Source organism: Passer domesticus, chromosome Z (assembly GCF_036417665.1).
Source record: "Passer domesticus isolate bPasDom1 chromosome Z, bPasDom1.hap1, whole genome shotgun sequence".
NCBI lineage: Eukaryota > Metazoa > Chordata > Aves > Passeriformes > Passeridae > Passer > Passer domesticus.
The window spans coordinates 24,279,586-24,303,999 of record NC_087512.1 but is presented as its reverse complement, the minus strand read 5'-3'; the positions used below and the strand labels follow the sequence as shown (position 1 = coordinate 24,303,999).

The following is a 24,414-nucleotide window of genomic DNA, read 5'->3' as shown; positions in this document are numbered from 1 at the left end:
GATTGGGAAGAAACACTTTAAGGGCAAAAAAGGCTCAAAATTTAAAAGATATAAAGAAAAATTTATTAACAGAATTGAAAGAAGATTATGAGAACTAAAATAAACCTTTAGAACACCTTTACCACCGCACCTCCCGCCCTTCTTTCTTTCCCACTGACAGAGCAGGGAAAGCAAAAACATAGGATTTTTAGTCAGTTTGTTACTTCTAAAGATCTTTCTTCAGTTCGCTTAGGGAGAGAAGTCTCCTTTGCTATGCCATGGGGTCTTTCCCATGGGAGACAGTCTTCTATGAACATTTCCAACATGATTCTAATTTTCATGAGTAGCAGTCCTGCCTGAAAACCAGCTGAAACACAAATCCCTCCCATGGGCAAAACCAGTCATCCCAAAACTGCTTCTTTTCGTGGGCCATTTAGTTCATGGGGTTTTGTTTTAAGGATGAGTTGCATAAAAACAAGGGTCATCTTTTTTCTATCTCTGGAAGAGAGAGTTCTCTCTGTCTCTATTCAAGCCTCCCACCAGATCACAGGTTTTCAGCATCCACATGTTCCAGCATGAGCACCTTTTCTGCATGAGGTGTGGATGAATTCTGCATCCCCACATGTGCTTCATTAACTATAGGGCAACAGTTTGTTGTATTATAATCCTCACCATGGTTTCCAGAAGAATCTCAGCTCCAATGCTCAGAGCACTTCCTCCTCCCCTCCCTCCTTTACACCGCCCTTAGAGTGGCCATGTTGTTCTCCTTTTCCTTTTCTCTGACTCAGGAGAGAAGCAGCGTTCGTTGGTTCATTTATTCTCAAGTTCTATTAAGTGGAACAGTTTTTATAGAGTTTTGCAGTGCTGAAAGGTTGATCTTGTCCAGGCTCCACACTGGGAAATCGCTCATTGTGCTTCTTGCTCTTGGTCACATGGTCTTTGCCGACACTGTGCAAGATGCGCCAGGCACCAGTTCCACTCAGGGTCCCTCCTCACGTTGGGCACTGAAAAAAAGAAAAAGCTGCTGCTGTTTCTGCCCTTTCATTTGTGGTGTGGCAGGTTAGAAGTGGCCAGGCAGGCAAAGTCTATCGCTGGCTGTGCCAAGATGGTGGCAGCCACATGCCCGCTTCTGGCCCCTCCTGGGGCCAGTCTCAGCCAGGGCCACTCCTGGCACGGGCCGCGTGGTTGCTCACGGCACTGGGATGGCCTCTGGTGGCATGGCTGCTGGAAAAGGGACCAGTGGGCTCCTCTGAGAAGGCACCCAGCCAGTCCCCTCAGCCCTTCTCACAGGCAAAGGAGAAAGAGGGCTTCCTGCGGTTTTGTCTTTCTTAAGTATGTTCTCATAGAGGCATTACCAGCTTTTCTAATTGGCTTAGCAGCACGTCTATTCTTGGAGCCAGCCAGCAACTCATTTTTCCAGGCATGGGGGAAGCTTTTAGCACCTCCTCACAGAAAAAATCACTTCCATGGCTGGCTCCTTCCCTCCTCACCAAAAATCAATTTATGCAAAACCAACACAGTGTGCTTTCCTAAACCTTAGAGAAAACTCCCATGAGAGCACCAGCTACTGAAAACGGGAACACAATGTCCACATTATATATATATATATATATATATATATTTTATATATATATATATATGTAAAATATGCCATCAACTGATTTTGTTCACAAAAAGAAGACTCTAGAGATTTGTGGAGATTTTTAAAAGCTGTAGTTCCTATCGCTTATCTTATAAAATAGACTTGCCTTGTAATAGAGTAGACACCTTCTGTTTTAGGTCAAGTGCCTATTACATGTGATAGGACACTTTCTGGTTCTGTCATGGCCCTATAAAAAATTCTGAGGAATGAAGTTGGAGCAAAGAAAAACAAGAAAAATACCATATGCTGTTAAAAAACATAGTTCTACTCAAACTGGGATATCTGGTTGCAGGAACCCCTGGGCAGGTGCTGTCAGGGTGACTGCCTTCCCGAGAGCAATCCCCTCTTGATCCGGACAACCAGCTCCCTCAGCCCACCTAGCACTCGAGCCTGGATGCGGCAATAAAAGCCTGACCAGACAGACAAGAGGACTCCTCGCTTGGTAGATCCAGTGGGCTTTATTGAAGGAAGGTCTGAGGGTCCAGGTGGGGTTAAGGGTGAGGAGAGCACACAGGAACACGATCTCTACCAAAGCAAACCAAGGTAAAGAGCCCCGAACAGGGCATATAACTGCGGAAACAAAGGCGAGGTTAGGGTACAAATGAGCCAATGGGTGTGCGGAAGAAGGGAGGAGCTGGAATGGGGTGACTCAATGAAAACCAGTGAGAAAGGAGAGGGGTGTGGTTTCTCAGGGAGGACCAATGGGAGAAGAGGAGGGGTAGAAGTTTCTGGACCAGGGGAGGAACAGCAACCAATTGACAGAGGTACACTTGCATGGGCAAACAAAGGATTGTGGGGAGTCTCTCATCCTGATGTACACAATGGTGTTTTCCCATGGCATTCTATCTCTGTCCTCCCCATGGCCTCCCACATCTGGTTACCTAACTTACGGTTTACTGTCATCTCTTCTTCTTCTGCTTGTTAACATTTCTGGAAATCACTCCTTTCACTGAACCAAAATCTGCCTGATTTTCCTTCAACACTATATCCTTCCTATTTCATGTTTAAATTGTTTATTTCTGTATCCTTTTGTCAGCTTCACTTCACGTCTGATATTACAGCCTTCAGAATAACTACACCACACTTTATCTTCCCAGCAGTGTGATAAACTGCAAGACAAATTTCACCAGTAGATTTAGTAATTTTATTTTTTTATATCCATTATTTAGCTTCAAACTATATGTGACTGTCTTAAATTTCCCTTTTTGTCTAAAGCTGTTGTGGCACACACGCAGTTGTGCACTGTCATGTTGTTTGAATACAGGTCTGAGTCAGTTCCGATGTGAGGGCACATTTCCAACACTGTTGCTCAGTTAGCAAGAGCTATTAATGGAGGTTTCTGGATGGTGAGAAGCCTGGTACTCTACTGCTTTGTGTGGAGCTATTCAATTGTTCATCATCTTTCCCTCTGGGACTTCTTGTGGACTGCACTCCTCGGAAGAGCTGGCCTTCTGTGTATCATACTAGAGTTCTACATTACAGGCTAGAAAGAAACCTGTCCTTAAATCACTGCCTACATCCAGGATACCACTCAGCACCGCAAACGCTACTTTTGCTTTTGATGGGATAGTGACTGCAGCAGAAGAGGCATGGATTCCTGCCAGATGACTGCGGTACGAGTCCTGACACAGCTCTATTGAGGCTCTCTGTACCAGGCGTGAGACTTCTTGTCTACTAATGGTCATATTCAGAAAGAACGTACATCTGTAGAGATGGAATGACACCAGGCTGCCTCAAGTCAAAAACTTGCATTTTTTGTGCTTTGTGTGAAGAAACTACTTGGACCTGTGCAACAGAATCAGAAGAATCCAGTTGTGAAGAATGCACTCTGATCTATTTTACGCAAAATCCTAGATTTTATCTACAAAACTGTATATTGTTGAATTGATACCAAAACACCTTCTTGGTTTTCATCTTTTATGCTTTTTTCTATTTGTTCAGAACTCCTGACATTTGGAGACTACAATTTTGAATTATTTTTCATTGAAATTGAAAGTGAAAGTGAAATTGAAATTGAAAGCAATTATGAGAAAAACAAGTGATTAAAAGCAACGCCAAACATAAAATAACAACAACAACAAAAAAACCATCCAAAACCAAAAAAACCCACACAACTATTTACATTCAATTACAAAAGCACAATTTTAATATTGAAAGGATGAGAGACACACTAAAAAGTTATTTCTCAGGATCATTTGGCTGGAAGGGATCATGGTGCAAGTTATGCCACTGTCTAGGAAATTCCCACTGATGGCTACCTGTGTACTTCTTATTGAGTGGTGCAGATGTGAGGAGAGGCTGGGAAGATGTAAAAAAAGGGCCACAGGAGACAAGCATCTGCAATATAATACAGAAAGAGTAAATACAGTGGTAGCAGAGACTGAGATCTCACTGGCTGAAACAGCTCTTTTATCACTTTCCTTAGCTTCTGCTCTTCCTCCCACTCTCAAGTTGGTAAAGGGAACATATGCAAGCAGGACAGACTGTCAGTGCTTCTTGGCTTCACTTCAAAGCTGCTTGGAATGCACTCCTCACTCCCAAACAGCATGTGTTTGCTTTGTCACATCTTCCCTCATGACTGCAGCTTACTATTCACTGCACCCTCACACTGGCTTTCATCATAGATTAGCTATCCTCGTAAAGGTAGCATTTGTGGCAGTGTGTGGCTGCCTCCACACCAGTCATGACTCTTTAGAAAGGCGGGGAAAATTGCTATTGTTCTAGACAAATAACTAGGTGTTCTTCCAGCAGGAGTAACTTTTGTTACATGATTACATCCTGATGTTTTGGCCAGTGCCAGTGACTACCAGGCTCTTACCTTTACTGTTTGTGTGATAGGGAACAGACAGACAAGTTCAGTCAGGGGGAAGAATGAATACACTTTGTTAGTGACGTTTATGATGCACCTGCACAATCCTAAAATAAAGGCAATCCCTGTCATGGGAGAAGGGGATTTCCTTACATGAAAACAAGCAACTGGTCCACAGTGATAAAAATAGAAGGAAGGATGATTTGCTGATGATTTACTTTTTGTCCCAGAACAGATATACTACAATAGAACTAAATGGAATAAGAAGAGCAGCAGCATCTAATGGCTCCACTGAGGACAGCTTTTACTTTTCATATACCTTTGTTTTGAAAATATGACATTGAGAAATGTCATTCTAAGTCAGCAAAAGTGATTCTTTCCTGAAGCCAACACTAGCATGAGTTTGTTAATACACAGCATGCCATTACAGCACCTGGACATCAGTAAAATCAGTTACTTCGAGAAGCAAATACAAGAAGTTAGTTCTCTGCTGTAAAATAAAGTTCAATTCTGATCCTCCTGAGGGGCATGAGGAGTACTGTCTGCATTCATATATTCTTACCTCAGTGTGGGTCTGGGGTGGTGTCCAGGGCAGCAACAGCCACAGCAAGTGTGGTATAGAGCATAAGCATGCATGGCACAAGATCACTTGGCAGTACTAGGCTGGCTTTTGGCAAAATTACTGCAGTCTGGCTGTGTACCACTTACCTGTTCCATTCTGCAAATCAACTATTGCCTTGAAAATCCTTCTTCTCCTCCCAAAGAGAGGAGAATTCTTCTCTTTACAGAAGAATTCTTCTCTTTACAGAAGAATTCCAAATATCTTGCTACAACTCTGTAACATAGTGAGAAAATCTAAGTGTAGAGCTTCAGAAAGTAGTCAGGGTTCTTATAAGAAGGGCAAGGTGCTCACCAGCTTGTGAGCATTCACTGTTGTCCTTGTTAGTTGACTACAGGGGCTTGACTTGGTTATGCACTGCCTCCTGTAAATTGGGTAAGCTGGTTCTACTCAGAAAAGAGTACTACTGTAACTTCTGACAGTAGAACTGGCTAAGCTGCCCCACTCCCAGAAAAAGACTAATGCTCCAACTTCAGACTATTAAAACAGGCTTATATTAGCCAACACTCTGGAAACAAAGAGATTTTGATTATTGGCACAGTGAAACTGAAATTATCTTGTGGAATCAGGGCTTCCTTGATAATAAGAACAAGAGGTGAAATGAAAGTCTGCATGTATAGTTCTGCATGCTACTATGATTTCTGACCTTTCATCTATTTTTTCCATGCATTTTTCTTTGAGACTGATTTGAAAGATTTTGGGAAATAATGCAGCTCATTATCTTCACGTATTACAATGAAATGCCTGTTTAACACAGTTTTATTCTCCCCTCTAAAGTTAAAATATTTCCAAAATTTTGCAAGTAAATGTCTTTGCTGCAAAGCCTAGAAAAATGATCTTGCTACTTCAAATTATTCATTTGGCAGAAGCTACTATTGAATAACTCTTCTATTATCAGTAGAAGCTACTATTGAATAACTCTTCAGTTACAGTTTTACCTAACAGACTAGGTGTCTTATGCCCAAAGGCTTTACAAGTGGTATCTGCACATGATCTAATCTGAAGTTGTACACATGATCTAATCTGAAGTTGTAACTTGTACTACCGTAATGTTCTACTCCTTGTTTCTACTATGTGAGCTTCTAGCAGTCATCCAGTCGTCCATGCCAGCAATTCTGCTCATCTGCAGTCTTAGCTATGTGCTCTTGTGGCACACAGACATTTATCATCCCTGCTGTCTTTTAACCATCATGCTAGCATTTGATGCTGGAAAGATTTCTCCACTTTGTGAGAGGAAACACTTTTTATATGAGTTAAAGTTAAAGAATTAAAAAGGTCTTTGTTACAGCTTGGTTTTGTTATTTGAAGGTCCAGTCTCTGTAAAACTGTGCTCTATTTCATTGGAGCAAACTACTGATCAAGATGGACCACTTGATGGTCTACTCAGCACTTGAACATTTTAGACTGAAAAAACCTGATAGATTTTCTTGTCAGCTGATCTGAGCACTCCCTCACCACCACCTGAGTTTGGCATAAACATTGCAAATCCCACAAGTCACAGAAAATTGAGACAACCAGGATTTGAAAGAATAATATGAAGTCAGTTCTTTACACAAGACTTCATAAACATGAGAATCCAAGTACAGCTCTCACAGAAGTAGCTTGAACTCCTCTTTCTGAGGGAAAAAAGTAAATTCAGATTATGATAGTTTTGTTTGCTAAGAAAGCCTCTGGTTCAGTTATTGAAAAGCAATAAATTAAAGCAGTTCCAGAAGGCTTGAGAATTTTCAGTTAAGACATTTTTGTCTACAGCAATTCACCTATTCTCTACTAAGCATTATTTTTCAATACACTTTTTAGCATTTCATAAATCAGAATGAAGAATTTATGAGCTCTTTCTTGTAACAGAATTAGAAACAGTTAACTGCAAGTACATTATTCTAAAAAAAAAAAAAAAAACATTTAGAAAGCACAGTGTCGAGAGGGTTTCTTCAGGGTGGGCATCCTTGGCTAATCGCGTCTTTTCTAACTCAAACTGGTCACAATAAAGAAGAGATCAGTGTCTACCCCTCCTCTTCCCCTTACGAGGAAGTTGCAGACTCTAATGAGGTCTCCCCTCAGTCTCCTCTTCTCCAGGCTGCACAGACCAAGTGACCTCAGCCTCTGCTCATACAGCTTTCCCTCCAGACCCTTAACCATTTTCATAGCCCTCCTTTGGACACTCTCCAATAGCTTCATTCTCTCTTACACTGTGGCACCCAGAACTGCCCCCAGCACTCGAGGTGAGGCTGCCCCAGCTCAGAGCAGAGCAGGACAATGCCCTCCCTTGCCCGGCTGGCCATGCTGTCCCTGATGCCCCCCAGGACACGGCTGGCCCTCCTGGCTGCCAGGGCACTGCTGACCATGTTCAACTTGCCATCAGCCAGGACCCCCAGCTCTCTTTCCACAGTGCTGCTCTCCAGCCTCTCATTCCCCAGTCTGTCTGTAGATCCAGGTTTGCCCCATCCCAGGGCAGAATCTGTTACTTGCCCTTGTTAAACTTTACATGATTGGTGATTGTCCACCTCTCTAATTTGTTTTTATCTCTGCAGAGCCTCTCTGCCCTCAAAGGAGTCAACAGCTCCTCCCAGTTTAATGTTGCCAGCACACAGTATTCCTTTGAATCCCATGTCCAGGTGAATGAGTGTGTTGAAGAGGATAGAGCCCTGCAGAACCCCATCAGCTGATTGGATGCCAACCTGATGTTTTTGTAAAACACGTACTATTCTTTTCAAAGAAAACATCCTATTTCAGTTTCATAATTGCCTTGAAAGGCATACAAGAGGGATTATTCCTCTGTAACTGTGCACGAATTATTATCAGAGAAATGTCACAATGTCAAATGTGTGATTTGAAGCACCAGCAACCATACAGGAAAACACATTCTTTTCATCCAAACTTGCATTCATTCATGCATGCATGCATTCATTCATGTTTAGCTCAAAGAGAAGCAAATACACAGTTGTCATGTGGACTGTCAACACAGATAGCATTTGGACTATCAACATATATTGAGCCATGACACATATGGCCATGGGTGAATATTGGAAAACAACATGATTTCATGTGCTGTCATCATAACTGAGATATATGTATGATAGGGAATAATACTGTAATGTACTTTTGTTGATTGTGCAACAACTGCCTTGTAAATTTTTTTAAAGTATTTTACACGTCACAGCAACCAAGAAGTTGAAAGTGTTTTGCTTAGAAGCTATGCTTTTATGATTTGTCCCACTTCCATACCATTTTATGTCTGGCAGTATACTTCACCGTACTTCACAAAAACTGAGAAACGTCTGCATAAATCAGAGCAGATCCTGAAGCAAAGTATTGCTTTCTCTATTGATCCATGCAAAATCAGTTCTCGTTTACATATAGTACTCTTCCTGGCCTGTTGGCAGAATGGCCCGATTGTAGTGACTGTCAGCACGAAGATCAGAGTAATGATACATGAAGAGATATTAAAAATCAGAGAAGTGCTAACACTAGTGTGCCTCACAGTCTACATTATTATGTGGGGAGGGAGGGGAAATACACATTTGAATAGCAAAAAAGAACAGGTTTACTGCCATAACCATTGCATCTGACCTGCCTCAAACCTCTTTTTAATTTTTTTTTTTAATTTAAATGAAACCTCAAATAATTTCTCTAGAAAGCATGTAAGGAAATTCAGGATTTGCTAATTTTCAAAGTGCAGCATCAATGTAGACCGTTTTGTAGCACTGAATTTCACATTTCAACCATAACTCTGGACCAAAGGTGCTCCTTTGCATTTATTTGCATCTTTTGGACCAGGTTTTTCAAACTGCACTGTCAGCATTTCTGAGGAAGTATTTTTGAAGTCTTTTGAACTGTTGGAAATGCTTGAATACTTCCAAGAGTCTTTTTAATGCTTCCTCCCACGGAGGCAGGATTTGGTGACCATGGTTCAAAGCCGAACCTTCCCTACCGTCCTTGTAGAACCTTTGTACAAGTCACCTGCAGCCACAAGCTGGGTAAACCGGTTGGCATGGTATTTACCATGCCAACAGGAGGCGGGAGCGAGAGAGTAAATTCGTGTTTTACCAAGTAAGGCTTTCTGACTACTTTCGCACATCCACTTCACTCCCCAGACCGGACCGGCTGTCCCGACCCGCCCTGACGGCTGCGGGAGCGGAGGGCCGGGGAGGCCGCAGGGGCTCGGCGGGGGCCGGGCCGCCCCTGCCCGCCCCCCGCTCCGGCTGCCCTCCGGAGAATCCCGGGACTCCTTCACCCCTGGCTCCCAGCCAGCGCTGACCACCGAGGGCGGGACACAGCCCCCACTGCCTCAGCGCAGCAGCTGCGAACACGACGCCGGCGCGTAACCGCAGGCCCTCCAACCAACAGCTGACACCCAACCCTCAGCCCGCCCTGGAACCGGCTCCTCCCGCACGCCGCACTCCCCTCACCCCGCCCACGCCCGGCTCAGGCATGAGCTCCACTCCCGCCCGCCCCGGGAGCAGCCGCTCCGCCTTCATCCCTTTCTCCCTCCCAGGGCCATCCCACCCGTAGCTTCACTTCCGGGGCTGCCATTTTGGGCGGTCCGTGGCTGGTCGGTGCGGCGGGGCGGGCTCGGCCCGGGCCGTGGGGCTGTGTCGGGGGCTGTGACAGCCGCAGGGGGGACGCCTGCGCCGGGCACTGTCCGGGCGCCGCCGCAGGGGCAGAGCCGCCGGCCGGGGACCGCAGCGCCCGCCTGCCCTCGCCATGTCGGACTTCGACAGCAACCCCTTCGCCGACCCGGACCTCAACAACCCTTTCAAGGTGAGGGAGCCGTGAGGTTTCCTTGGTGTCGGTCTGCGCCGAGCCTCGGGGTTTCCGCGAGAGGAAGCAAGGAAGGAATGAAGGAAAGGGGGAAGGGAATAAGGAAGGAAGGGCCCCGTGGCAGCTGCGGGCTGGGGTCTGTGCCCTGAGTGGGCTACGGAGACTCGGAGTGGGGGTGGGGGCAGGGCGCGGAGGACAGGCAGCGTTTCACAACTTCAGAGCTCCGTGTTTTCTTCTGTATCTAAAATAATACAGGTCGTATTTCATATGCGTTATTTTGATGGAAGAAAAGAGAAAAGTTTGGGGTATTTTGACCCTAGCTTTGTGCTAGGGGTAATGCTACTATTATATTTTTCTTTCTTTCATCTAGTTGAGCCAAATAGTTAAACTTAATGAATTAGGGAATTTTCTCTCTTCTTCTCTAGCCTCCTCCCACTGCCTTTAAGCTTACTTGTTTCCTTACCTTTGTCTGAAGTAACCAGGCTACCAATGGCTGCGCATGAATTCTATGCTTCGTCTCAAACTGCTTTGTTGTAATGTGCTATAAAGCTTTTAGTTTTTGCATTGTTGACTTGTCATACATCTGTGAATTTTCTTCACTCACTGGCTTCAGTTATCAAAACGAACTGACCTCTCTGGATGCTTCCCCTCCTGTTTTTTTCTTTGTTGTTTGAATCCACTTCAACTAACTTCTGAAGCTACCCACTTTGATAATATGAGTAGACTTTTTGCAGGCACTTTAAAGCACAGATAAAGAAAAGATGGCAGCAAATTTAGAGTGTTAGCTGGAATAATAAAGGTTTTTAAAAATTGAGCTGTCACATTTCAAGCCAAGCATACTTCTGTCTGCATAGATGCTGGAAGCATAATGTTCCTAACATATTTTCATTAGAGTTGGTCTGAGTCATTAGTTTAGTTTTTATGGTCATAAAACAGAGGCAATGGCATTCATTAGGCAAGAGTTCCTTAGGCTAAGGTCTGTTTTCACTTATTGTACACAGTTGTCCAGGTGAACACAAGTCCTGGTGTTGAGTCTGCTGCCAACAATAGTTTGGGCTGGTACCAGTGTTGGTGAGGACCGTTCTTTTTGGCACCAAACACTGAAAAGGTGTTATTCTAGAATGCGTCTTCAGCAACAGAAATACATTATGACTTTTCTCCTACTTCCATCCTTCTTGTAATAGTTAATCAAATAACATCTAGCAAAATTCCAGCGTAGTAAGGGGTTTTAGATGCAAAATAGCTGTCTTTGCAGTGCTCATCAGGCTGTGTAATTTGTCCTGGGTAGTGCTGTGAGACCTAAGCTAGGTGCACACCTGAATTATACTTCCACTTTGAAGATACTGCTTAAAGTGCAAAAGGTTATTCCAGTTTGGCTGTAGGGAATGACTTCTTTTGTTACTGTTGGGCAGAATCCATGCTCTGCTTCTCATCTGCCATGCACAGTGATAAAAGGACTCTTTAACAGCTTCTCTGTAACTTGAAGTTCTGTGTTTGGATTTCTTCATTTGCAGAAGATGGTTCAAGAAAGCTGTGTACTTTTTCAGAGGCTTTTTTCCCTTCCTTCTGCCTTTGCCAAATTCCATCGCATTCTACTGCCCATGAAAATTATCTTGTATGCCATTGCTTACCTGTGTGTTCAACTTGAAGGGGCAAAAGGCCTCATACATAAGCTAAAGCTTGATGGCCATCTTGTTGGCAGAACAGCTTTGAAATTAGTGGGTAGTAATGCATGTATGTATTTAAGTTTATGTGTTTTAAAATACTTTATGCATAGAACCAGTATTTCCAGAGGGACCCTTACAGCCTAAGTCATATTGTCTAAACACTATCCTAATGTAGTCATATTTTGTTGTTGCTTGATAATTTTATGTATGATGTGATTAGTTATTTTCCTTGCTTTTGAAGCTGCTTCCTGGGCTAATGTAAAATCACAAAGTAGTATGACAGAGAAGGGGTAGTGGGAAGGCATCAGGTGGAAGAGTTGTTGCCAAGGTCTAAAGATAGATGCTTTTTTTTCCTTAAACATTTTGGTTTTACTAGCTGTCTGTGATCTGCATGGGAGGTTTCCTGTAACTGTTCCTGTGCCTTTTAATAAAAAGATTAGAGCAGAGCTTCTTGCTTGATGTTGAATCAAATAAAAGTGTTTTCTGGAAAGATAAAGCATAAACACCTTGTGCTCAGTATTTTGTGTAGTTAATACTTTTGGAAGTCTAAAAATAAATTATCTTCTGGAAAAACTGAAATTAACTTACCTGGCTTGATCATGAGGTGGTGTGGATTTTGAGACAAGTGGCTACCTAGCCTTTGCATTTTTTTAAATTATTTGTGGCTTTAAAAAAGCAACAAACTGGAACTGAATCCAGAGTCAGATATGCTTTTGAAGTAATAGTTTTCCTCTCTAAATAAATGGCAATAGCATATTGAATGCTATACCAACAAATCCAAAAGATGTGTTTTTCTGAAAGTCAGAGGTACTGATAAGTGACAAACAGATAAGTGACATGCTAACATTTACAAGCTTTTGATAGCATTAAGGTTGTGCAGGAGAAAATGCATCCACCTACCATACAAATGAAGATGTGAGAATCCTTTTATGATATGATGTATCAGCAATATGAAGAAGTACACATTTGGTATAACCTCAGGTAACATGATTGGAAGTGAGGTAGTAACGAAGTCTATTCATTTTGTTTAGTAAGAAGCACTAGTCATAGCTTGTGAGTGTGAATTCACATTTTGTAAAGTTCTCACTTACAAATGCTGCAGTCCCACAGCACCCAAACAGGATGAGCAGAGCAGATGTGGTGATGGTAACTGCATTCAGTGCTAGGCAGATCTATAGAGAGGAGGCAGATCTGAGCCCAGCTTAGAAAGCCAGGCCAGGGTCAGGATCGTGTGCAGTGAAAGTAAACAGGTAAGGTGTTAGTGAGGAGTGGGGGTCTGACCACTTAAGAGGAGTTTGGGAATCCTCAAAGTCCTGACAATCTGTCTTAAATAGGGTAAAGCAGCATGAAATAAATTTTGTATGACAAAACAAAAGCACATTTCTAGTGTAGCTGTCTCCTTGTGCTCCTTTTTTTTTTTGATGTCATAGGATAGGTGATAGTTTTAGTCTTCTGTCTTGGGAGGTGATACAGTTACAAAGGTTCTGAAATAGCAGTCTCAAAATTCAGTGTAAGTATCATTTACTCTGAAACAATCAGCAGTTCATCTACAATAAAAATTGTTGGTTCTGTGTTCTTGGTTTGATTTTTTTTTTCTTTTGTAAGTGAACCATCTACTACTCAGAGAAGTCTTTTTAAATAGAGCTATGAATTTCATACGCCCTTGGATCTTGGCTGTCAGATGGCAAAAGGTTTGAAAACTGACTGTTAATTATCCTAACATGTGAAATGGTTATTTTTTGGTGTCTGTAGAATGAGAACCCTAAAGACTGAGTTGTGTGATAAATTCTGTTGGGTCAGTTCATCTGATGTTTTAGCTCTGAGCAGATGCATGTATTTGACACCATAGAAATCATGCTAGTCCTGAAAACTAAGATACATTTCTGTTCAAATATGAATGGTGACCTTCAGGGAAATGCCAAATCACTGTCATAGAAAGATTTTTCTTTTTTCTTCATCAGATTTAGTGTGGGAGGGCATAATCAGAGCAGACCTCAAATGTATGTATTGCTAAGTATTTGAGTAGTTTCTTTGAGTGGGATTAGGGATCCAGGCTGTGACTACCTTTGAGTTGTTGCTCCAGAAAGACAGATCTTAGGTAGTTCTGCCATGACTGACATTCTGGTTTGGATGGTTGAGGTACTCTCAACCATCTCAATTCTGCCCTGAATTGTGGCAGACCCCCTCCTTGAGCCCTGCTGAATCCCAGTTTCCAGCTGGTGGTGCAGTAAGAGAGGCAGAGCAGTACACCGGTCCTGGGGTAACTTTATTTGATGGTAAACTTCCCCTTCTTCTGCCTCCTGGCACCCCGATCGGGGGGAAAAAGGAGCTCATATTTGGGGGCAGGTCTCAGGGGAGGGTACAATCTTTAACAAATCAGGAGAATTGGGAGTAAAAAACAAGGTGGGAACCACAATGTATAAACCAATAAAAAATCCCAAGGGAGGAGTTTCAGTAAACTGATAGTTCGGAGAAATAGAAACTAGTAACTAACAACAAGAAAAGTGACGAAAATACTGGGAAAAGGTGGGAACAAAAAGGAAACGGCATAAGAAAACTACCAAATTACAAATCAAACAATAAAGCTACTAATAAAACAAAAACACACTGCAACATCACAGGATTACTTGAGTCACTAGAGCTAAGCACAGTAGTAATTCCAGTTATAAGTTAGATATTACGCTTAATCTTGACTCACATGAGCACAAATTAATTTCCTGTCTGATTTGGTGGGAAATACAACTGAGAGGTTTGATACTGAGAGCAGTTGTGCAAATGACTGTTACCTTCTGTGGCAGCAGAATCTATACAGTTTAGGTTGTGGTTGCTGAGGTGAAGCTAAAGTGATAGAAACTTAGCGGAATAAAGAGAAGTCCTGATTTTTTTAAGAATTGGGACCCTTATTACATAAAATGTTTGTGCAGCTTTAAAATGAAGAAGTTTTGTCACACGCCTATATGCATAACTGAGTTTTTATTCCAGTATATTTTTAATATAAAATATACGGATTTAAATTGTCTGTCCTAAAGTTAGTATAGGACATAAAATATAGGTATTTCTTCCTGATTTTTACTATCTTCTTTTCCTTCATGTCTTCAAAAATTATGAATACCCTTAAATCTTGCATAAATTAATGCTGAGCATTGTGGTAGTGGATTGTCCTTTAGCTGTTCTACATGGAAGTTGGCTTCCAGGAGCACACTTCATCGGTGCTGTAAGGGCACTGTAATATGTTAAAAATGTGAAGCATTTTGATACTTATTCAGTATCATATAGCTGCATTTTTCCCTGTAGATTTTCATTGAAGTGTTAGCACATATTGCCTAGTGTTGTTATTGCACTGTATACTGAGATTCAACATTACAAAGGGGAACATACACACATATCAGAGCTGGGACAGGAGAATGGTTTGAGAGCAGCTGTGAGATGGGGGTGGTACTTTGTTAGGCATCCAGTACTCCATTGGAAGATGAGGTTGGTGCAAACTTTAGGACAAATTTGGCCTTATCAGCCTCTGAAGCTCTTCTTGGCTTCAGAGGTGGGGATCTTGCCGTGCTCGGCTGCTCAGAGCCCTTTACAACTCTGCTTTCCTGTGATGAATGTCACATATAACAGGCAGCATTTGATATGATAAACTTGAAAAACTTGGAATTATGAAAACTGTTATGTGGCTACTTGGGTGTTTTTATTATTATAAGTGCAGAATTTTTTACCGAATGTTTATTCAACATGTGTGAATTGCAATGTCAGAGGCTTAATCCGGTGTTTTTATGGGATGGAGAAACACTCCAGAACCTGTTTATGAAAAGTGTGATGGATAATTTTCTCTTTGGTCAAGAAATCAAAAAAGTCAGACCAACAGTTTCAGACATTTTGTATTGCATTTTTGCAACAGAAATTAACACTTAATTTTCTGACCTAGTGGTGTTGTCTTAGGGAGTACTTCAGAGAGAGCAGGAAGTACAACTGTTACTGTTACTATAACCTCTTCCTACCCCCAGAATCAAAATCCACAAAACTTCAGGATGAATTCTTACTTAAATCTTACTTTCCAACTAATTTTTTTTGTTTTGTGTAGCTTCAGTGATTTTTATTTGAAATTGTTTTCAGTTGCTGATGTGTTGTAAAAGCATTATAATCTTTATCCAAATCAGGGTTTAGTGTTAATAAATTCAATTTCCTAATGTCTGCAGTAAAATACTGGTTTTATTTCCTTGCTAGTCTTTGGGACTAAACTGAAAAAATGTTCTGTGCAGAAAATGCTTTTGTCTTTTGGTAGAAGAGTAGGTATCCCTCAAAGTGAAAAGTTTTTTCAGCAGTATGAATGACAGTTTCGATGGGCTGATTCCTTGTTCACTATATTCCCTTCACTTAAAATCACAACTAACAGTATAAGCTTAGCTGATGCTGGTTTTCAGATTATTACTATATTATGTATTTTTTAGAAGTTGTTTACTGGCGGTGGAGCAATTCTAGACGTATATCCAGTGAAGGGTAATACCAACCATTGTTAGAGATGTATTTACTTCTTCAGTTTTTAATTTGGTAGTATCTTCTGTGTTAGTGAAACTAGTGGCTGATGACTAGTTTTGGTCTCCTAGACAACAGAGATCTATTCTCTTCAATTCTGTTTTTAAAAAAGCTGTAAAAGCTCACATAGAATAGATTATTCTGCTCTGTTTTCAACATCCTTGTTTGTAGTTAATTGTGTTTGTACACTCTCTGTGATAACTGAGTATCCAGTTAATTTTATCTGTATCTGAGTGATGTGAGCATAATTTGTTACCTTGGCACAGAAGATGCTTTTAATAGTTCTATAGGTGGTCTTGCCAATATGAAATATAAATGTGCTGCTTTTTCTGTGTTTGTTTTCTGAGTTTGTGTTACTGTTTGTTGGGGTATTTTTTATGGCTTTTCCATTCTTGGCATAAAAAATAGATTGCTGCTTGTACTGAATTTGTCAGGATTTTAAAAAGTGTCTTAATATTTCGTTTTGAGATTGATGGTACAGGAGAAAGACTGCAAGAAGCAGGTAAAAGGAAAGATTTAGAAGGAAAATGGCTAAATTGAGTTGTTCTACTTTCTTAGTCTCCTAAACTAATTCAGATCTTGAAAATGTCATCTGAAATGACTATGTGACTTCAATGCATCAATAGCTACAATAGCTAGATATGAAAAATATCTGGTTTTAATTCTCTTTTGTGATTGTATGACTAATAGTTAAATAAAAAGATCAGAAGCTCTGGATTTGAACCAGCAGGAGTTTGGGTGAGATAAGGCTGGGTGGAACATGAGATACAGAAAATAAGTTATTACAACATAAATTCACGTATTCCTATGGAAAATTAGTTTTTACTGTTTTTAACCGGTAGAATATGCATGCCATGCAAAATAGAAGTTTCATAGCATTCATTTAAAGGCCACTTCTTCTGAGTATGTCATCCTGCACATTCAGGGTTTGAATAATTAATACAACCAATAAACAATTTCAAAATTCAGTGGTTTAGTTTTTTTTATTCTGCAGCAGTGAGTATGAGTGCTTCACAGTTTTCATCACTGTGTTTAGATGAGTTGGCTGTTGCTCCATTTTTAAAATGAGATGCAATGAGTGTAAGGTAAATTATTCAAAACAATTTTTTGTGTTTTGTGGGATGTAATGTCTGATCTCTTCAAAAATATTGTAAGTAGTGTTTTGAAATATGAAGTGTAGCTCCTGTTGGTATCAGTCACTTGATGCAGTGTAGGTGTTCAGAACAATTAGAATAGCACCTACACCTGGGCACCCTGACTATGAAGCGCTGAGGATAGTTCTAGCAGGGAATGAGTTATAGGAGAGATACAAATTTCCAGACTGGTCCTTGCCTCCTTCAGCTGTGGCATTCCTCTTTTCCTGTGATGACTGGTCTTTCTGTGTCACAGACTTCTGTTGAAGTCTAGACTGTCTAATTCAAGTTTTCTGAATGCAGAATTTCAATGCTACTTGCATTGGTGGAGTTCAATTTGTGTATTTCAATACAACTGTAATTTTCTTCCTTTCCTGGGTAATGGAGCTTTACTTGAATAGTGCTGTTATTGAATGTCCTCTGGGTCATTCAGGTTTTTTTAGAGCTGCTGCTACTTTAGCAAACAATAGCAATATTTGGCAGAGGTGTAGCAATTGTTAATTCAAAATGGCAGTGGACTTTTTGATAAAGGGCTTCTTGCCCTAATCACTGCATGTATTTAAGTGTTGAACTTATTTTCGAGTGCCAAGACTGTTGCTCTAGTACACCTTGTTGTCTCAGCATATGTTCTCTTTCATTGTTAGTGTTGGAATGTCACAGTAGATGTACAGGGAGATCTGAGGAGTTTTTCACCCTGGTCTTCTTGAAAACACTTGAAGAAAAAAAGGTTTTTTCCATCAGATATTTATTTTTGATTGTATGTTGTATTTCTGAATATAGGTTGCTCTTCTTAATTTGAATTGACCACTGTTTAATGATTTTTGGAAATGGAGGCACAGGCAGGACCCCAGTGACCAGAGGGATCTTGTATGCTGCATAACATTGTGCTTGGCAGCCTCGCTGGTGGTGGTAGGAAGTGGGGGAAGCTGTTCCAAGCAACCATTGCTCAGAAGCTGAGCAGACATGGTGGGAGGTAGTGACCAATTGTCTTTGCTTGTCTTGTGGGATTTTGTTGCCTTTTTTTTGCCTCTACCTTCACCTCTTCTCTTCCACCTTTAAACTGTCTGTTTTCTTAACAACCACAAGTTGTATTTGCTTTTTCCTTTTTGATTCTCTCCCATATCCCACTGCAGAGAGCAGTGAGTGAACAACAAGTTTCTGGGCTTTGCTGCTGGCTACAGTAGACATACCACAATAAGATGAAAGTTTTCAGCTGTATACAAGTTTCTACTGTTCTGTATATTGAATTTTGAAGTTGTCTTACTTATATTAACTTTGTTTTAACTTCATCTTTTTTGATCTTGTGCTGATGAGTCTGGTATACCAATGTATCATTCAAATGTTATATTTCATTATTTGCATATTTTTATGTATTTTTCTGTTCAACATTTCAAGTAATTTCTGGTTGAATTTTGACAAAAAACATACCACACCATGTTTTCCCTCTTTTTTATGGTTCATCTGCTCAGTATTTTGTGAGAGCCATTTTAGCAAATAACACAGTAACAATTTATTAATTTTCCAGTTTATGCAAGACTTGATGATATTTTAGTTGTAACAATGTATTTGAGTCTAGCATGGTAACAGTCACAGGCTTGTGAGGGAGACTCACCAGCATGGGTATTTTGAAAGAACTAATTAAAGATGAGTCAAATGTAAGAAAGCTAATAATGAATTGCATTTAACATTGTTTTGTGTGCATCTTTGGGAAAGGTGATTCTTGTTCATTGACCATTGGAATACTGTTTTGGAGCTAAATGTATGCTTTAATGAAAAATGGTTTGTGACCAGAGGGTGTTTTAAGTAGGCTTATATACATGAATTTGTTTAAAATAGACAACATATAATTTTTTAATTTTTGAGGCAATGATTTTTCTCACCACATGTTCTCATAAAAAGTCTCTCCATCTATCTTGTAGGTTCCCTTCAGGCACTGGAAGGCCACAATTAGGTCACTCTTAAACCTTCTCTTTTTCCAGGCTGAAAAACCCCAATTCTCTCAGCCCATCTCCATAGGAGAGGTGCTCCATCCCTCTGATCACCTTTGTGGCCTCCTCTGGACTCCCTCCAGCAGGTCCATGTCCTTCCTGTGCTGGGCCCCAGAGCTGCTGCAGCCCTGCAGGTGGGGTCTCAGCAGAGCAGAGCAGAGGGGCAGAATCCCCTCCCTGGCCCTGCTGCCCACCCTGCTCTGGATGCAGCCCAGCACACGTGTGGCTCTCTGGGCTGGGAGTGCCCATGGCTGGCTCATGTCCAGCCTCTCAGCCACCAGCACCCTCAGGCCCTTCTGGGCAGGACTGCTGTGATCTGTCCATCCCCAGCCTGTGCTGGTGCCAGGGCTGCTCTGACCCACGGGCAGCACCTTGCACAATGGACTTGTTAAATCTCACGAGATTCCCATGGGCCCTCTCCAGGTCCTTTTGGATGGCATGCCATCCTTCAGCTGTGTCAGTTGCACCGCTCAGCTTGGGGTCATTTGCAGATTAGCTGAGAGTGCACTCAATCTATCTATGTCATTAATGAAGATATTAAACACTGGTCCCAATACAGATCTTTGAGGGATGCTGGTCACCGGTGTCCTCAGTCACCTGCCTGTCCTCTATGTGCCTTAGCACAGCTGCTGGGAGGATCTGTTCCGTCATCCTCCCAGGCACAGAAGCAAGGCTGAAAGTCTGTAGTTCTTGCGGTTCTCCTTCTTGCCCTTCTTAAAAATGGCTACCGTTTTCTCCTTTTCCAGTCACTTGGGACTTACCCTGAGTGCTATGACTTTTTAAATGTCACGGAGAGTGGCTTGGCACCTACATCAGGCAATTCCCTCAGGACTCTGGGATGCATCTTGTCAGGTCCAACAGACTTAGGTAAATTTTGGTCCCTCAGGTGGTTATGAACCTGATATTTTCTTACAGTGGGTAGTACTTTGTTCTCCCAGTTCTCTTCTTGTCATCCATCCACTTCAGAGGTGTAGGAAGAGAGGCTGCCTGTGAAGACTGTGGTAAAAATGTTGAGTACCTCAACCTTCTCTTCCTTCATTGTTACCAGTTTTCTGTTGTTACCAGCTGCATTATTGGGGGTGAACTTCTTTGACCTTCCTTTCTGCTTCTCTTAAAAGGGAATATGAATGTAACTATATATAACTATATATTTAATCTCTTCTCAGTCTTTATCAACTCCAGGGTTTTTTCTAATGTTGAGCTAGATTGTTGGAAATTAGAAAATAGCTATATCTAAAAATAATTTTTATAAAATAAGTAAATAGTATATATATAGCTCTCTTTGTATGTGTGATGTACATATAGAATATGAGACATTTGTATATTTATGTAAATATGTAACTTACAGTATTGAATAAATGGATTTACTAATTTTCAAGAAAGCCTACCTTTTAACCATTGTTATATTCTGAAAATGCAAAAATTTTAAGGCAAAGAAACAATGTGGTAGAACCAGGCATCACATGGACTGAGTACAGGTTTTTTCAAACTGAGTTGATGTGGTCCATTGTGGTGGGCACTTGTGTTCTTCTGCAGAACAAAGCCTCCCTGTCAGTAGCACAGAGAAATGTTTAATTCCTGAAATAGTTTTCTCAAGCTAAATCTCAAGCAGTCTTTTTTGCTGTATAATTAATTGAGGTAGAAAAAACTTAAACTTTTTTCCTTAATTTTACTAGTTCAAGTAGAACCTGAATCAGAAGTGCTTTTGGCATTTTAGCTTCATTCTTATGAAATGCTTTCTCTGTTCTGGATGGCATTGGATATACTTCCGGGTAGGGAAGTCCAAGGGTTACAGAAAGCTCTTTTTTTCTTTTGTGCTTTTCAAGGTGTGGAGTCCATGCCTGGTCAATATAGCAGGATAGAGGTTTTTTCCCTTTTCTCATGAGAGCTTTTTTCCTTTACAAATCAAATATATGACAGACGGGGTTTCTGTTACACTGTGTTAATCTAGGTTTATAAGAAGCTCAGAATTAAATGGTGTTTGTTTGGAGATAAAGAGGTAGATGTTTACAGACTTCTTTCGTGAAAGCAAACCTTTTTTTACTTTGAAAGAAAATCTGGTTTTATACGATATAATGATATGGGTGTCACCTTTTTGATTATATGCATGTGCACAGATTTACACAACTGTTTCCTCTTCTAGGATCCTTCTGTTACACAAGTGACAAGAAACGTTCCTCCAGGGCTTGATGAATACAATCCGTTCTCTGATTCAAGAACAGTAAGCACGTTTATTTCTTAATCGTGTTGTTAATCTTTCATTTGTGAGATTTTATTTTCAGAATTGGGACTGATGTTGTAGAATGGACTGGCTACAGGTAGTGGAAGAATAGATTGTTCCATTAAGTATTTGGAGGATGCATTGGCAAAGTTGATTTCAGAGAGCTTTGACTTGTTAAGGAAGACTGGCCCTCTGAAAAGGGGCCAAAACAGATTTTTTTTTTCCTGTCCTTACTAACTTCTGATAGTTTTTACTAAATTATTCTTCCTGTTTTTACAGACTTCTGATAGTCTGTCCTTGTGGTTTTCTGCATTTCACTAGCTTTGGAGCTTATGAGTATGGCACTCCTACCCAGGAGTTTTGCTTTTGATTTCTGTTTTGATTTCTGTCTTTATGAAAATGCTGTTCAGAGGAAGGAGAACATTGTTTAAATAACGGTGCACAGGCTTTGTATAGTGGTATAACAGTGAAAGGACAAATTTATGTCAGAGAAACAGTTGTTTTATGCCCTAATTTACATAGTTTCAATATACCTTGTGCTTTTCTTTTCTGTTGTGGGGAGGAATACAAGAAATAGGTTAGTAAATTCATACTGTAACCACCTTTTTCTGCAAAAGTGGCTGCTTTTGATAGTGAAGATCTTGTGCAAGATTATCAAAATGTGTGTGGCTGGTTATTGTCTGCCAATATAATTTATAAACAGTTAAATACTGTATTTTTTAAATGCAGTCTTATTTTTATGACAAATCTGGTAATGCTGTTAGGGATTGTTCATATTTGAGTATTTGCAATGCCATGGATGGAACAACAGAATTGACTTGTGAGAGAAGGAGCTTATATTAATAGATATAAACCGGCATTTTGACAAAGATGCATAGCAAATGCAAATGTGGTGGTAAAGTTATTTAACAAGATTCGATGGTGAAGTACATTTAATTACTGCCCAGAGGGCATGGTCAGAAAAAGCTGTAAAGAAGGCCTTTCTCTACAGTCATGTGGTTCAGAAAGGGCCCCATTGCATTCTGGACTCCTTCCTGAGGGGGCAGGGGGTTTGGTATGTGTGGATCCAGACTTAGCCCCAGATTTTGTCAGTGATATACATCTAAAGGACTACTTGTGCACAATCAGTCCTTTCTGACACTTAGCTAAGATTTCAAAATTTAGTGGCAATTTCTGAAAATCTGTTGTGGCAAGAATTTCTTTGCCTCGAGGAGTAATGCTGAGATGTGTCCCTACTCAAGGGGAGGTCCTGGTGTGCAGCCCATTACTGTGTGAGAAAGCTCAAGGGGCCCTGGGCTGTGCACTATTTATGAAGTAAGGTGATTGATTTATGGTAATACTTGTATACCAATTACAGAAGTTAGCTTCTTCCAAACTTGGCTTGAGTCAAATCTTTATCAGCACTATGGTTAGGTGGGGGCATTGCTCAGATCAACCCTTGGGTTCTGTTGTCTGTTTCCCCCAAGAGCTACTTAAGAGCTGGATGTAGTTTTCGGGACAAGAAGGATCAATTGCAACTGTTACTGGTTATTACTTGAGCAAGACTATGGGAAATAATGGGAGCAGAGAAAGCAGACTCTCATAGCAATGAAACAGTGAGCTTTCATACAGTTTTAAAATTCTGTGTAGAGGAAGCTTGGTTTTGGATATGCCTTGGATCAGCTGTTTTAGGCAGAATATTTACAGCTAGCAACAATGTTAAGCAAGCCTCCAAAATTATTTTCTCCTAGGTCACAATATCAGGAATTATGTTAGATTTTGTTTTATGAAGCTTGAAGACTTTAAAAATCGCTTTGTATTGACCATAAGTCATGAAGAAATAAGGTCTTGTTTTACAAAAATATAATCTTTAGCTACTCTGACTTCTTTTATTATTTCTGTACTTATTTTAACATGCAGCTTCGTGGGAAAAGGAGAACTGAAGCATATGGCTGAGATTATCTGGCTTTGAACAGTCAGATGTGCTTGGAAAAAAATTAAAATTATTTGTTAGAGATGTTACTCAAAAAGCTGGGAAAATGAAGGAAATCTAAGTCAATGGTCAAATCTACAATGCACTGTGATTCACTTAATCTGTGGCATGTTTACAGATTAATAAAAATTATCCACTGAAGGAACACTTCTCCGCAGAGGTAAAGAACTTCCACAGGTTTTCTTGACAGGAGCAAGACTAAAAAAATTAAGAGTGCTGTAATAATCAACCTTTATGTGTTACTTCCCTCACGCTTTATCTTGTGGATGCTGAACATATGAGTATTTATTCTGTAATTATATGCATTTGAAGGACTCTACCTAGGTACCTGGGGATATAGTCATAATTCCAAGCACTCAGCTCTCTTTTCTTGACAGCTTCGTATGCAAGAGAAGAGCATACTACGTGTGTATACAAAGAAAAATGTACAACAGGGTAATTGAAGAGACCTTGGAAGTAAATGCCTTCATAGGCTGGATAAACAGAGGTAGAAGCAGGGTCTGTGAATTTTAGACTTGGAGAAATACCCATGTGTCTGTCAGTATCCCTGTCTGATGTCCATCATATAGGGACATTTGTGTGTTTTGTGTGCTGCTCAGAGCAAAAGCATCCAAGTAGTTTTGGTGGGAGTCAGTTTCCAGATTTTTAGTGGTTGTACCAAGATGGTACCTTGCAGGCTCTAGAATTAACAAAGCATTCAGTTTTGATCCTGGCTATACATAAAAGATGTGGACAGCCTGTTGAGGATCCAGAGAAGGGCCACAAAGGCAATCAAAGGTCTAGGAAGCCTGATATTTGAGAAACTACTCAGAAAACAGTGTTCAGCTTTGAGAAGTGAAGTCTTAGAGACCTTAAGTCTATATTCCAGCCGCTGAAAGGTGGCTGCAGAGAAGATGGAGACTCCACTTTTACAGGAAGTCACATGCGAAAGATGAGAGGTGATGGGTGAAAGTTATTGCTGGGGACATTCAATTGCACACAAGAGCAAAATGTTTCACAGTGAGAATAACCTGATCAACAACTTACCTCAACTGATCTCCAGGGAAGTGTTGGATTCTGCAGCATTCAGATTGAGCTGGACAGAGTGCTAGGC

General features: G+C 40.8%; 1 protein-coding gene and 1 long non-coding RNA gene across 2 annotated transcripts in view; one reads left to right on the top strand and one right to left on the bottom strand.

Annotated features, from left to right (window-relative positions):
• Positions 1-3,272: 3,272 nt before the first annotated feature.
• Positions 3,273-9,632, bottom strand: LOC135289373 (uncharacterized). The gene is made up of 3 exons (XR_010352139.1): positions 9,556-9,632; positions 3,880-3,958; positions 3,273-3,406 (listed from the first exon to the last, which is right to left on the bottom strand). It is a non-coding gene; the product is annotated as an uncharacterized LOC135289373 (long non-coding RNA).
• SCAMP1 (secretory carrier membrane protein 1) overlaps positions 9,533-24,414 on the top strand; it is a 40,986-nt gene continuing 26,104 nt past the window's right edge. Inside the window, exons 1-2 of the mRNA XM_064402902.1 lie at positions 9,533-9,810; positions 21,272-21,349. Of these exons, the coding sequence (XP_064258972.1) occupies positions 9,754-9,810; positions 21,272-21,349 (135 nt within the window). The 5' untranslated portion in view covers positions 9,533-9,753. The remainder of the gene's footprint in view (positions 9,811-21,271; positions 21,350-24,414) is intronic.